Here is a 12309-nt window from a genome sequence, read left to right as displayed (position 1 = left end):
GGACAGCAATGTAGCTAATGGTGCAGGTTCACAAGAAGAACTGTTGTTTAAATGTATTTGAGGAAAATAGCCCAGTTCATGTGATTTATACAAACACTGGACTTCAGAGTGGTTGCATAACAAGAAAAGCTCAGCTCTAGAGGATATTGATTACAGCAATGGCATAATGAATTGGGGTCATTGTCTTTATTAGCCCTGGTGGTTGGGTTGTTTATGTAAATGTACAGAAGTAGCTTGGTTTCTTGGTGTAGTCTGTGACTTGAACTACATTCCCATGCAGCACAGTGAGACAGAGAAATATATCTTCAGCTTTGGATCCGGATCAAGAAATGACAACTGCTTAGTTTGTGAATTTTAGGGAATTTTACATACAGTCTGGACAACCTCATGGTATTAAGGGTCAGGTACTATTGCATTGCCTAAGAAATTTTAATGGTAAACCTTAAATACTGACAGCGTGAGCTGGAAGATTAAACACAGTCTTTAAACATTTACGGCTTTGTACTGAAATACTTAAAAGTGCATAGCTTGCACTGCATGCAAGGAAACCTTGCTGATTTCTGAGCTTTCAGGAATACCAACATCTGTGTTCAGGACAGCTCCTCTTCCAAATGTTCTCACCAAGGCTGGTTTGATTCTGAGCTCCAAATATTATTTAAAAACCTCATGAAATCAAGACTCTCATTCTTTTCAGTTTAATTTGCACTGATGCAATAAAACTGATGAAGCTGAGGAATCTATGTACAGTGAGAGAGTCATTACTTCTGCAACACAGAGAAAAATAGCAGAGGGCTAGACTGTGCCATGGGACATGGTGTGGGCCAGACGTTCTGTAGAAAGCCTGAGCCTTCTCATGCCTTGTGCATCCTTATTCAAGAGGCATTAATTACTCTCATCACTGTGCTAGGAGGAGTACAAGGGTTTCAGCCTCTAATATTACCCTAAGATCGGGTAATACAGACCATTGCAAAGATTTTTGAAGGAGGTGTACAGATAGGCCTCCCCTCTGTTCCCCTGTAAAATGGGTTAGCACCAAAATCAGGCCAGCTCCCAGCTGGTGTATCTTTGCCCTTTTCAGCCAGTTCTGCTCTCCTCGGGCAAATAGGTTAGGCAGGAGTGGAGTGTACCTGATATCAGTTACATATAAAAGGAGGGTAGGAAATTATTCAGGAAGAGCACATTGTGCTCATGGAGAGAGATCTGCTTCTGTGCAGAGAGCAACAAAGCCCATGCCCTGCTTAAATCCCTCTTTAGCCCTGAATGGTGCATTGAACCTTGACACTGCACAGGGGTAGATTTCATTCCCTGCTAACACAGCAGATTTTATTACTTCATGTGATCTTGGGTCACCTGAGTTTTGTCCTCATTGACTCACATTGCTGGCTGCATCCTCTGCAGTGCCTTGCCTTAGACTAGGATTTACAAGAAAAGCAGGAGGCACGCTGGCCCTCTCTCCTTCAGTAGGTCCTGTACAGAGCTGGTCGTGAGCACTTTCAAAGACAGATATTGTTTTCGGGTATGTCTAAACATTAGTTTTGCCCGGGTCCTTAGGGTACAAATCACATGCTTGTAAATATCAGCTGAAACATTAACGCTTATTAGCAACAAACTACTTAAAAGAAAGAACAAGATACAAATAATGATTTTTCCCCTGTTATTTGTCTTTCAGATTCCTTCGTAGCCCTGAATGGTAAGGAAGTTCTTAGTTTCAATATTTATTGACAGCAAATCCATTTTGGAGGAATCACTTTTTATTAAACTTAAAAATATTTTCATGCTTTTGTTATATTTAATGTTTCTCCCCAATTTATTTTGTTCATAGACATTTCAACTGCTCCACCTGATCAAAAAATGTCTTACTACACAGTGTATGGTCAGTTTATGAGTGTTTTTAAAAATTCTCCCCAAATCCTTGTGTTAGCTAGTAGTATCTGTACTCAAATAGTTGTTATCTCATTTTACTTCTTTTGTCTTGGTTTTGAGGGCCCGATTCACTAATCACAACTAGGATGAAGTCATACCTCTTGGTTTTCAATCCCTCTTTTCTTGTCTTTCCTCAAAACTGTCTCGATTGAACTACAGTCAGACAAGGCCTATTTTAATGGCATGCCAGCAGACATGATTAAGAGCATGCTTCATCTGACACTCAAAGAAACACTTGGGTACAGTGATGCATCTTATCTGTTCACCAGGACAAACAAGAGATTAGCTCACATCCCACTTACAAGCTGTCCAGGCTGGTGTCGGTACTGTTACATCAGCCAGTCAGAGATACCTTAGGGAAAGTAGAACTATCCCTGGGTTACAGAAAGATCTCTCTCTCATAAGGAAATTAACCTTTTACCCATGTGGTTTGAGACTGGATTATGCCTCAGTTCCTGAAGGTTCTTGTCATTTCTAGGGTGAGTAATTTATGTCGTCCATTCTAATTTACATAGCAAATTGAATGACCTGAACTAAAGAGGATCTTTTCTGCAAGCCTAGAGTAGCAGGTTCCCATAAGGCAGCTGATAATCTGTGCTCACAGTGCTTTCTACCACTTTGTTCTCCATATTTCGAATTAGATTATGCTGTTTCTTGGAGTGAAGAATAAATGTTTTCATGAGGAGTCACTGCAGAATAAATAATCACTTTAAATTCAAACCTAGACATATATTGCAATAGCTTTTCTTACAGACATCGTGAACAAAGACAAGTACTCACAAGCTAAGAGCTGCCAGTGAAGTCAATGGCAAAATTCCACGAGAGGTGGGAACTTCCTTGTGAAGTTCCTTTCAGGCTGTAAGACTAGCAGTTCATTAGGGCTAGATCAAATTCACCATGCATTTGGTTAATGTGAAGTTGTGATGAACTTTTCATTGATCCTTTCATCTTGTGCCTGCAGAGTATGTAGGTATGAAACTGAACCAATGACAGCTCAGTACAGCAGAATATAAATAACTGGAGGCACAGTAATGCTGTTCAACATTTGTAAAAATAAAATCAAATTCCCCCTACTGTGTATTACCAGGAAATGAAAAATGTGCAGGTGAAACTTATTTGAAAGTATGGTAATGAAATCCAGTGAAGGGAATGTGCAAAATCAAAGGCAAGCTGAGACTTTCTGATATATGGAAGACTCACAGTTTCATCCGCATAGACAGTTTATACTTTCTTTCATTGTGAAATTGCTGTATTTCTAATGCACAAAGCAGTAATTAAAGAAGAGTAATAATAAAATTCGTACTCTGAATATGAAGATAAAGAGAGTGGCTTTGGGTATAGTGCTGAAGTGCCAGAAATGTTCTAGATTTCCTGCTTGTATGTGAATTCCATAGTCTGCAGAGTTATAACTGTGGAACTGTGGTTCTGGATCCTGCCAGCTAGCGTATTAGTAGGTACTTTGGTAAAAATTATATTTTAGTCTGACTAAGAAAGCAGAAAAGTGCTTCAAAGTGAGCAACAGAAGGCAAAAAGCTGTAGTCCAAGAGAGTACAGGTAACAAAAGAGAGTACATTTGTCCAGGCATGTCAAGGCCAAAAAGAGACTCCATAAATGAACCCAGCTTTTAAAGTAGGACTTTACAGACAGGTGCAATGGAGAAACGCTGACCCAGCATTAGTGTAGGTTCCCTGTCCTGCCTTTTATGGTTTATTTCACATTGACTCCTCTCAGGTACATCCTGATAACATGCTCTCTATGCAAGTCAGCTCACTTTTTACTGGTTTAGTAAAAATACCTAGTCTGATATTTTTGCAGTTGAGCTTTCTTTTCACCTTCCACTAGTTACCTTCTATTGATCTTCCACTAGGATGAGGTAGTAAACCAGCCTCGGTAAATTTGTTCCTGTTTGCCAGGTGTTGAGACTGGTCTGAGTAATTTTGCGTCTTGAAAAAACAAAAAAATTTATGAATGATCTCTCTTGATGTTATTGAGTACAGTTTAATGCAAAGGTAAATGCTATGTCACAATAGATTAAGCCTCAGAACACCAGTACCAGAATGCCAACTGAGTGAATGCTCAGTGGGCTAAATATACCCAAAGTCATCTGAAGCTCCAAAAGAAGTCATAAGGCCTGATTCTCTTCACTTATGCCACTATAAATCATCCTCCTTCAACAGACTTACTGCCAATCTGTAGCAGTGTGAATGAGAGGAGAACCAAGCCCTTAATCTTTGCATTCCTGGCACCAGCCTCCTCCTGATTTTGGCACATGGCTCTCTTCCTAAGTTAGTCTCACATGATCAGTTTTAAACAAGTAACGTGCAAAGTTCATGCAGGTGACTCAATTGACACCCAAGGAGAGGATAGCAGACGGAAGGTCTGGATGCAGAAAGTCAGAGAGAAATTATGCAGTAGACACATATTTAAACAAGGAGATTAAGCTAGATCACTCTGCAAAAGTCTAAGCAGCTTCAATTACCTTTGGAAACATCAATTCTTAGTGAATTGGGCCCTTATATTACCCCCTAGCCATAGTCCTTTGTCCCTCTATAGTATTGATTTAACTTTTCTTCTAATTGTCTAATTAGATTGCTTTAGCTGTTAATAGGATAGTGTGCAGATATCTTAACCTCTGAGATTCTAATGACTTGTGCATATTAGACCAACTATCAAATACTGATAGTATTGAATCTCTGTCTTTGTTTTAAACCTGAAAAAAAAACCTCTTTGCGTGTTACAAGTGCACTTCAGAACAAGCTATAGTTTCAGAAGTGCAGCCTTTCTGAATCATTATCTGTGCTCACAGGCACTAAGTGCTTTTACTCTGCCTCTGTTACTTGATTACAGCACTCCAAATGAAAAGTTTTTCCAAATAATGGAAGCACCTAATCCAGATTTTTTCAGAGTGTGTCTATTTGATTTTTACATGTTTTCTTTAAACAAAGACATTTGAAAAGCACTATGTGTACAGTTATTCAGATGCTTTGTTTTAAAACAAAGGCAGAATTGGTTTTTCAGATGTTTTTGTATTAACCATTATTAACACAGAGGTTCTGGCCACATCTCAGATGTGCCAAAGCCTCAATACATTTCAACAAATCTTATTGGCAAATTAGAGTGGTGAAAAATGGTGTAATGGGAAAAAAAGGCCCACTACATGTTGAGAACTATATAGTGCATTGTAAAGGCTTGATAATGGCTGTGTGTGAGAGGGCCAGGACTGGCTTGCCTGCCACTTCAGTCTTTTCTCTGTTTACGAGAGAAACTTAAATAGGTCATACATTTGTGGTGCTACTCTGCTCAGAGGTGAAATTCACCCAGTGGGACTGGCTATTCAGGCACTTACAGGACACTGTGATACTGCTTACAGGAGCAGCATCACTGCCTAGTAGAAAGTGTTTGCAAATACAGCTCTAACACAATTGGGACGGGCTATTAAGGTTTAATCTGCTTCCTCAAAATCCAGTGGAAGAAAGTTTGTCTCAATTAACTGTGTAAGCTTGCTTCTCAGTGTGTACTAGTCTAATACATTAGTAACAGAGAGAATAAATATACGGATTCCTTGTATTTTTGTGGAAGCCCTCTCTACCTAGTGACCATCTGGTACACATTAATAGATTCACAAAGCCTTAGCTTTCGATTACCACGAAGTTCTCTGTGTATTGGCAACATATGGTTCAAGAATTTTTTTCTCCCCCTGAAAAATGTGTCCCTTAAGCATATACTTCTTCTAGATTTCTGTATTATGAAATGTTTTTCTTTAACTATGCTTATAGCTTTTCCCTAGAACTCTTCCTTTAGGCATATTTAAAAGTGTGAGTGTCTGGAAAGAGATACAGGTGTAAAAATGCATATCAAACACAGGCCTAAAATATGATTGCTACTTGGCAAGATTTTCTTCCATTTTACCTCCTTATCAAGCAATGACTAAGTGCTGTCATATGGTGAGTGCACCACTATGTGTAAGCTGACCAAATACTGTACACATTGTTGTTGTTGCTGAATGGGGTATAATCTTGAAGACTGGAACCCCATTAATTTTTGCACTGCGGTTTAATCCTTAGAGAAAAGAAAACATGAAAATTCCATAATTTCTATTTTCTAGTCTGTTCTCTGCCTTGTTATTTGTCTTGTTCCTGGAGAATGAGCACGGGAGTTGACAAGCGTAAAAATAGTGTTGGAGTGAATGCTTTCAGGATCCAGCATATTCTTGCTTCAAGAAGGGGATGTGTTTTCAGTTGCTGGACCTCTACCAGTCCCTTTGGACACAAACAGTCCTGCTGCAGGACTGCTGTGAAGCAGCATTTGGATTAGAGATCAAATGGAGTCCTCTATCTGTGTGCTACCAACGTCCCCAGCCAGGACAGGGCTTACGGAAACCTTTTAAAAAAGGATCACATTTGGCTTCTCTTTTCTATTTGGATGACATTCTGTCTTAACAGAACACAGCATTTAAAACTCTGTCTTAACAAAACACAGCATTCAATTTGCTGCTATAAAGAAAGATGGCTGGGAGACAACACACTTTCTACCATGAGAGGGTAAAATATAATCCACTGCCCTTGTCAGTATAAAACCTTCAGAATGCCATCCAGAGCTAAATTGTGTTAACAATTAGTTGGAGTTGAAGGGTGGCTTCATGGTGAGGGCACTGTAAATTTAACTCCTTTAACTTTCTAAGCATACAAGTTAAAGGAGTTCATTGTGACCATGTCCTGTACAAAACATGGTCCAAAGTGGTCCCATATATAATTCAATTCAGTAAATCAAAATGGCTCCTCAAAAACTTATAGAGGAGCACAGACATTTTTTTACTCTAAAGTCATTCATATTCAACAGGGTTTCTTTAAATCATATCATCTTAATAATTGTTGCAGCATTTTGCTGACTTCATCAGTAGCTCAACACCATGAAGCTGGTGAAAGGGCTGGATAAAAAGAATCATGTGGGTGCATCTAAAAGCTTGGGGACATTGGTGGCCAACATTTAGATTTTTGATAGTTGGAGTAGAATTGAGGATCTACGTTCATCATCTCTCTCTAGACTTCTGAGAGCTGAGGCTGTATGGCTTTAGAAACCATTTAAAACAGCATTTTTGAGATGCAGTTTTCAAAAGCTTTGTGGTTATCCAGGAGCTGTTTAAAATAAACTACAGAAGCACAGGGCTCTAGCTGCCCAGCTCTGTGCCTTCTGTGTGAGGCTTAAATTTCAACTCCTTGTGTTGATCTGTCTCTGCCCCAGTGAGTCTCAAATTATTTTTCTGAGCAGTGAAGCAAGATCAAGGAAAGGAGCAGAGAGAGGGTCCCTGCTAGGGCAGCCTGTAGCCTGGTGATTGGACTCCTCTCCAAGTGAGATTCATCTGAGGAAGGAAAATTAATTTGCTGGGCTGTTCAAAAGGAGACAGGAGAAAGGAGGGCTGCTGTCAGTCTGTCTAGAGTTATCTGACAAAAAATGTTATATGCCATCCTGTCTGTGAATAATCCAATTCTGTTAGTTTGAGCATGTGTCAAAAATCCCATTTTTTTAATGGGCTCCTTAAGAAAAGTAGGTAAGGGGATATAGTTACTCTACAAATTAAGGAGGCCCAGAACTCCTTGAATCCTGATGAAAATAACTCACTTTTTCACATGTACCAAAAGAAAAATTTCAGAATGGTTTTGAGGTCAAAATGTTGTGGTGTGGATGGCTTTTGGTGCCCTCTCCCCAAAGCAGCTGAGCCCCTGGAAAGTCCATGTGGGAGCTGTCTTCCAGAGACCGTAGACTCCAAGCACCTCAAGCATTTAGGTGCTGATGTGCTTTTCAGGTCCAGCTGCAAAGAGTGTATGAGTTTGCAAACATGCTATTGTCCCTTCCAAAGCACACTTCAAATTGTGCTGTGTTTCCAATGGGGCAAGTTCTGTGAGTGTGCTCTTTGTTGGGGTGTGTATGATATGCAAGAAGCAGCTCAGTCTTGTTCAGGGCAGCAGTAACTATGTCTAGAGCATTTGTAATGGAAAAAAGGCATGTGAGACCTCAGCCTCAGCTGCTGCTGGAGTCAGGGGTTCTTGGGCAGATCCCGTGGCGAGGCACTGTCTGCACTGTCGCTCTGAGCAGAAATAGTGCTCAGTCTTGTGCTTATTTCAGAGCCGTTTTGGGCCACCAGCTCAGACAGGACCAACAGTGCTGGTGCAAGCAGGTGTGAGCAGCTGGCCCGGGACATTTGCCGTCTGGAGAGGAGGGCCCTAGCGAGAGCACACTGGTGTTAGGCAGGCCCTCACTCCTTGGGGACATGAGGTAGAGTGCCTCATGATGTCACCCTTTTGTAGTTCTTCTGGCATTCCCAATCAGTTCCAGCCATTTTGGACTTTGTTCTGCTCTACACTGATTTTTTTATTTGCTTTTTGACTGAGCCACTATCAGACAGCATGGGCTGACGCTTCAGTTTCAGTCAGGCATGTGTGCTGAATCCAGCCAAAGGATGCTTGGCTCAGATGAAGTGTGCTTACCCTCTTTCATATGCATTTAACTCTGTCGAGAAGCACAGAACTGCCAGCTCAGTGGCAGCACCTTTTAGCACCCTGATCTGGGAGGTTCAAATCCCCTCTTCCTTCGGAGTCACATTTTGAAGGACTTTTGAAGTATTACCCAGCCTAAGACAAGATGTTCACCTGTCACGGAAGCAAAGCAGTCTGTACATCCCTGAGCATGGGGAGGTAGCGTGGTAAGTGACTAATGAGACTTGTCTTCCCTACCTGTATTTATAATGTGAACAGGACACTCCAGTTCCCTAGTCCCAAGCACCACCACTTCTGACTCTCGCGCTCGACAGGGTTATGATGCTAGGGGACGCATGCTGGATTGGAAGGATCCGCTTGGTTCATCTGAAAATACTGATCCATATGTGGCAGTTTCATCCCATAATCATCAAGACAAGAAGGGTAAGGCCTTGGAAATGACATCCTGTGGTGAGGAGGGAGGGGGAGGAGGACTAAAGTGTAACTGCTTCCAGCTGGCTCAGAGTAACATGTAATGAAACTCCCATGCTATAATTAAAAGCTTATCGTAAAGTCTGAAACTAAACAGCCAATCTTAGAGTCAGTCCTAGATAATTCACTGCCTGAGGAAACCACACAAAACAAACAGAAGTGTATGCCTTTATCGAGAGTTTTGTGCATGTGTATGGGAAGGGGGGAAGCAGAGGATTTAGCTCTCTAAATTTGATCTCTCCTGTTGTCTGACAAAGCAAGACCAATGGCTTCCTATTGTTCTTAAGGATGCATTTTTATATTGCCTTTCTCGGAATTCCCAAGGCAGCACGACAGCTCTCAGCTAATTTCACTTTATTTCCATCTCTCAATAGCCATAGAATCATAGAATCATGAAGTGCTTTGATTTGGATGGGACCATAAAAATCATCTTATTCTAACCCCCCCCTGCCATGACCAGACAGACTTTCCACTTGACCAAGCTGTTCTGAACCCCATTCAACCTGGCCTTAAACAGTTTCAGGAATGGGCCATCAACAACTTCTCTGGGCAACCTGTTGCAATGCTTTACCACCCAGAGTAAAGAATTACTCAGAGTATAGAATTTCTTCCTCATATCTAATTTAAACCTGCCTTCTTTCAGTTTGAAGCCATTTGCCTTGTCCTATCACTGCATGCCCTTGTAAAAAGTCCCTCTTCAGCTCTTACATATTCCCCTCTGGAAGGCTGCTATAACATCTTCCCAGAACCTTCTCTTCCTCAGCCTGAGCAACCCCAGCTCTCTTCCTCACCCTGCTGGCCACACTGCTCTGGATGCAGCCCCATATACATTTGGCTTTCTGGGCTGTGAGTTGCCCTGCTCAGGTGCTTTGCACTTGGCCTTGTTAAACCTCAGGGTTCCCATGGGTCTACTTCTCAATCTTGTCTGAGTCCCTCTGGATAGCATCCTGTCCTTCAGGTGCATCAGTCACACCACACAGCTTAATGTCATCTGCAAATTTCCTGAAGGATCACTCTGTCATTGATGTCACTTACTATGTCATTGATGAAGTTGTTGGTCCCAAAATTGACCCCTGAAGGACACCACTTGTCACTGATCTCCATTCAGACCTCAAACCATTGACCACTATTCTCTGAATAAGGCTGGCCAGTGAATTCCTTATCCATTAAATTGTCCACCCATCGAGTCCATCTCTCTCCAATTTAGAGAGAAGGATGTTGTGGGGGACCATGTCAAAGGCCTTACAAAAGTCCAGATAAGTGACATATGTAGCTCTTTCCTTGTCCATTGATGGACTCTCTTCACCAAGTTGGTCAGGCAATATTTGCCCTTGGTGAAGCCATGCTGGCTGTCTTGAGCACCTCCCTGCCCTCCATGTGCCTTAACAGAGTTTCTAGGAAGGTATGTTCTGTGATCCAGGCACAGAGATAAACGGACCGACAAGTTGATAGTTCCCAGGGCCCTTCTTTCTACCCTTTTTTAAGATGGGTACAAAATTTTCCTTTTCCAGTCACCTGACTGCCACACTTTTTTAATATCATAGACAGTGGCTTGGTAATTAAATCAGCCAATTCCTGGGACTCTGGGATAGATATCACAATGTTCTATAGACTTTGGTATGTTCAGGTTCTTCAAGTGGTCCCAAGCCTGATTTTCTCTTACAGTGGGAGGGACTCACTTTGCTCCCCCAGGCCCTGTCTTGTGGACCAAACACTCAAGAGGCACGGGAACAGAGGTTGCAGGAGAAGACTGAGGGAAAATTGTTGTTGAGTGCCTCAGCCCTCTCCTCATGCCAGCCCTGCTTGCCAGGTGGAGTACATCTTCTTCAACCTTCCTTTTCTGGCTGACATACCTGTAGAAGTCCTTCTTGTTATTCTTGGCATCCCTTGCCTAGTTCAGCTCCAGCTACACCTTGACCTTCCTGGCTCTATCCATACACAACCAGACTGTGTTCCTATACTCTTTCCATGATACCTGTCCTTTCTTCCACCACATGTGCATTTCATTTTTGCCCTTTAGTTCAGCTAGCAGGTCCCAATACAGCCATTCAGTCTCTTGTCTTTCTCATCCAATTTCTTTCACCTGGGTTTCAGTGAAATCTTCAGAGATTCAGAAATCTTCAGGAGATCTCCCAAGGGAGATATCCTTAAAGATCTGTCAGCTATGTTCTGCTCCCTTGTTCTTGAGGGCAGTTTCCCAGGGCGTCCTACTGACCTTCTTGAAGAGCTGAAGTTTGCTCTTCTAAGATGCTGGGTCCTGGCTTTACTCTTTGCCTGACCCATATGCCTGAGGACTGTGAACTCCACCAGTGCATGATCTCTGCAGCCCAGGCTGCTGCCACTTGTGACATCACTGATCAGGTCCAGTGTTCCAGTGCAGACAAGGAAAGCCTGCTCTATTTAACCATTGAGCAAACTGGGAGTAGTCCTAGTCACTGGTCCTCAGTCCCACTGTCTTCAGTGAGACCTAAGCAAAAAATTCCTTTTAGTGTGCTCATTAGTGTACATTAAATGGTGCATAAATATCTACTCATTGAGAGGTTCTGTGTTTTGTTTTTCACATATTAAAATGTTGGGATTTGGGTGTCATTTCCCAGTGTTCAGACCACTGCTGAAGTGCAGGGATCTAGTAGAATTCTGGTCCTTTGTCCTCCATTCCTCCTCTGCCATACATACAGAGAATTAGGCAAAGAATTGCCAAAATTTGCTGCTTGAACATAGAGAAGAACCTTTTCTCCTATGTAGAGGTGGTGGTGCCCCTCATTGCATCTTGACCCTCATCCTTCTTTCAGTTCCTTTTAATCTGTATCTCAGACTTTAATATGGTTCCTTTTAAATAGGGGAGTTAGGTTCAAATAGCTCCACTGCCTAGAGAGATCTTAATTCTTGTTATTCTTCTCTGGGGTGTTCTTAGATCTCTTCTTTCAATCTCTGTTGAAGATGTTTTTCTCTGTGTGGACTAATTAAATACTCAGTGTATCAGAAGGAAGATGAGTATGAGCAAAACTCACTTGCTGAGTGGTTAGGGGCGCTCACGAGGGGCAGGAACACACAAGTTCAGTTCTTTCTGCTATGAATACTTGATATAAAACACTTAAAATATTAATTGAAATGTGGATTCCAGTCTCCATTGTTCATGCATTTTATATTAAAAACTCATTAGACAAAAGCATCAGCTGTTTCTAGAGAAGCTACTGCATGCCAGACCTGATGCTCTGCATTGTCTGCCCAAACTAGTAGGTTACTAGTTTCCCCTATTCTTCCCCCTCCATCTGACCCACTGAATCTTGAATTCTTTGCATTTCTTGTGGAGGCTTTCAGTGAGGAGTGATGAGCACATTAACATCACAGAACAGTCTTCAGCAGAATTACATGAACGGCTGCTGGTGGTCTGGGCCCTGACTGACCTCAGTGCCTGTCA

General features: G+C 41.8%; 1 protein-coding gene across 5 annotated transcripts in view; it reads left to right on the top strand.

The window, feature by feature from the left end:
- The window catches only part of SEMA6A (semaphorin 6A), a 106761-nt gene that overhangs the window by 69843 nt on the left and 24609 nt on the right, over positions 1-12309 (top strand). For 2 of the 5 annotated variants that reach the window (XM_064735100.1, XM_064735102.1), the window contains exons 17-19: positions 1670-1690; positions 1823-1873; positions 8676-8840. The exons of 1 other annotated variant lie outside the window; for it this stretch is intronic. In XM_064735100.1, coding sequence (XP_064591170.1) covers positions 1670-1690; positions 1823-1873; positions 8676-8840 — 237 coding nt within the window. The remainder of the gene's footprint in view (positions 1-1669; positions 1691-1822; positions 1874-8675; positions 8841-12309) is intronic. 2 more of the 5 variants (XM_064735103.1, XM_064735104.1) reach the window with 2 other exon arrangements.

The sequence above is a fragment of the Zonotrichia leucophrys genome, chromosome Z (genome assembly GCF_028769735.1).
Source record: "Zonotrichia leucophrys gambelii isolate GWCS_2022_RI chromosome Z, RI_Zleu_2.0, whole genome shotgun sequence".
Taxonomy (NCBI): domain Eukaryota; kingdom Metazoa; phylum Chordata; class Aves; order Passeriformes; family Passerellidae; genus Zonotrichia; species Zonotrichia leucophrys.
The sequence above is the reverse complement of the archived record's forward strand: the minus strand, read 5'-3'. Positions and strand labels throughout refer to the sequence as shown.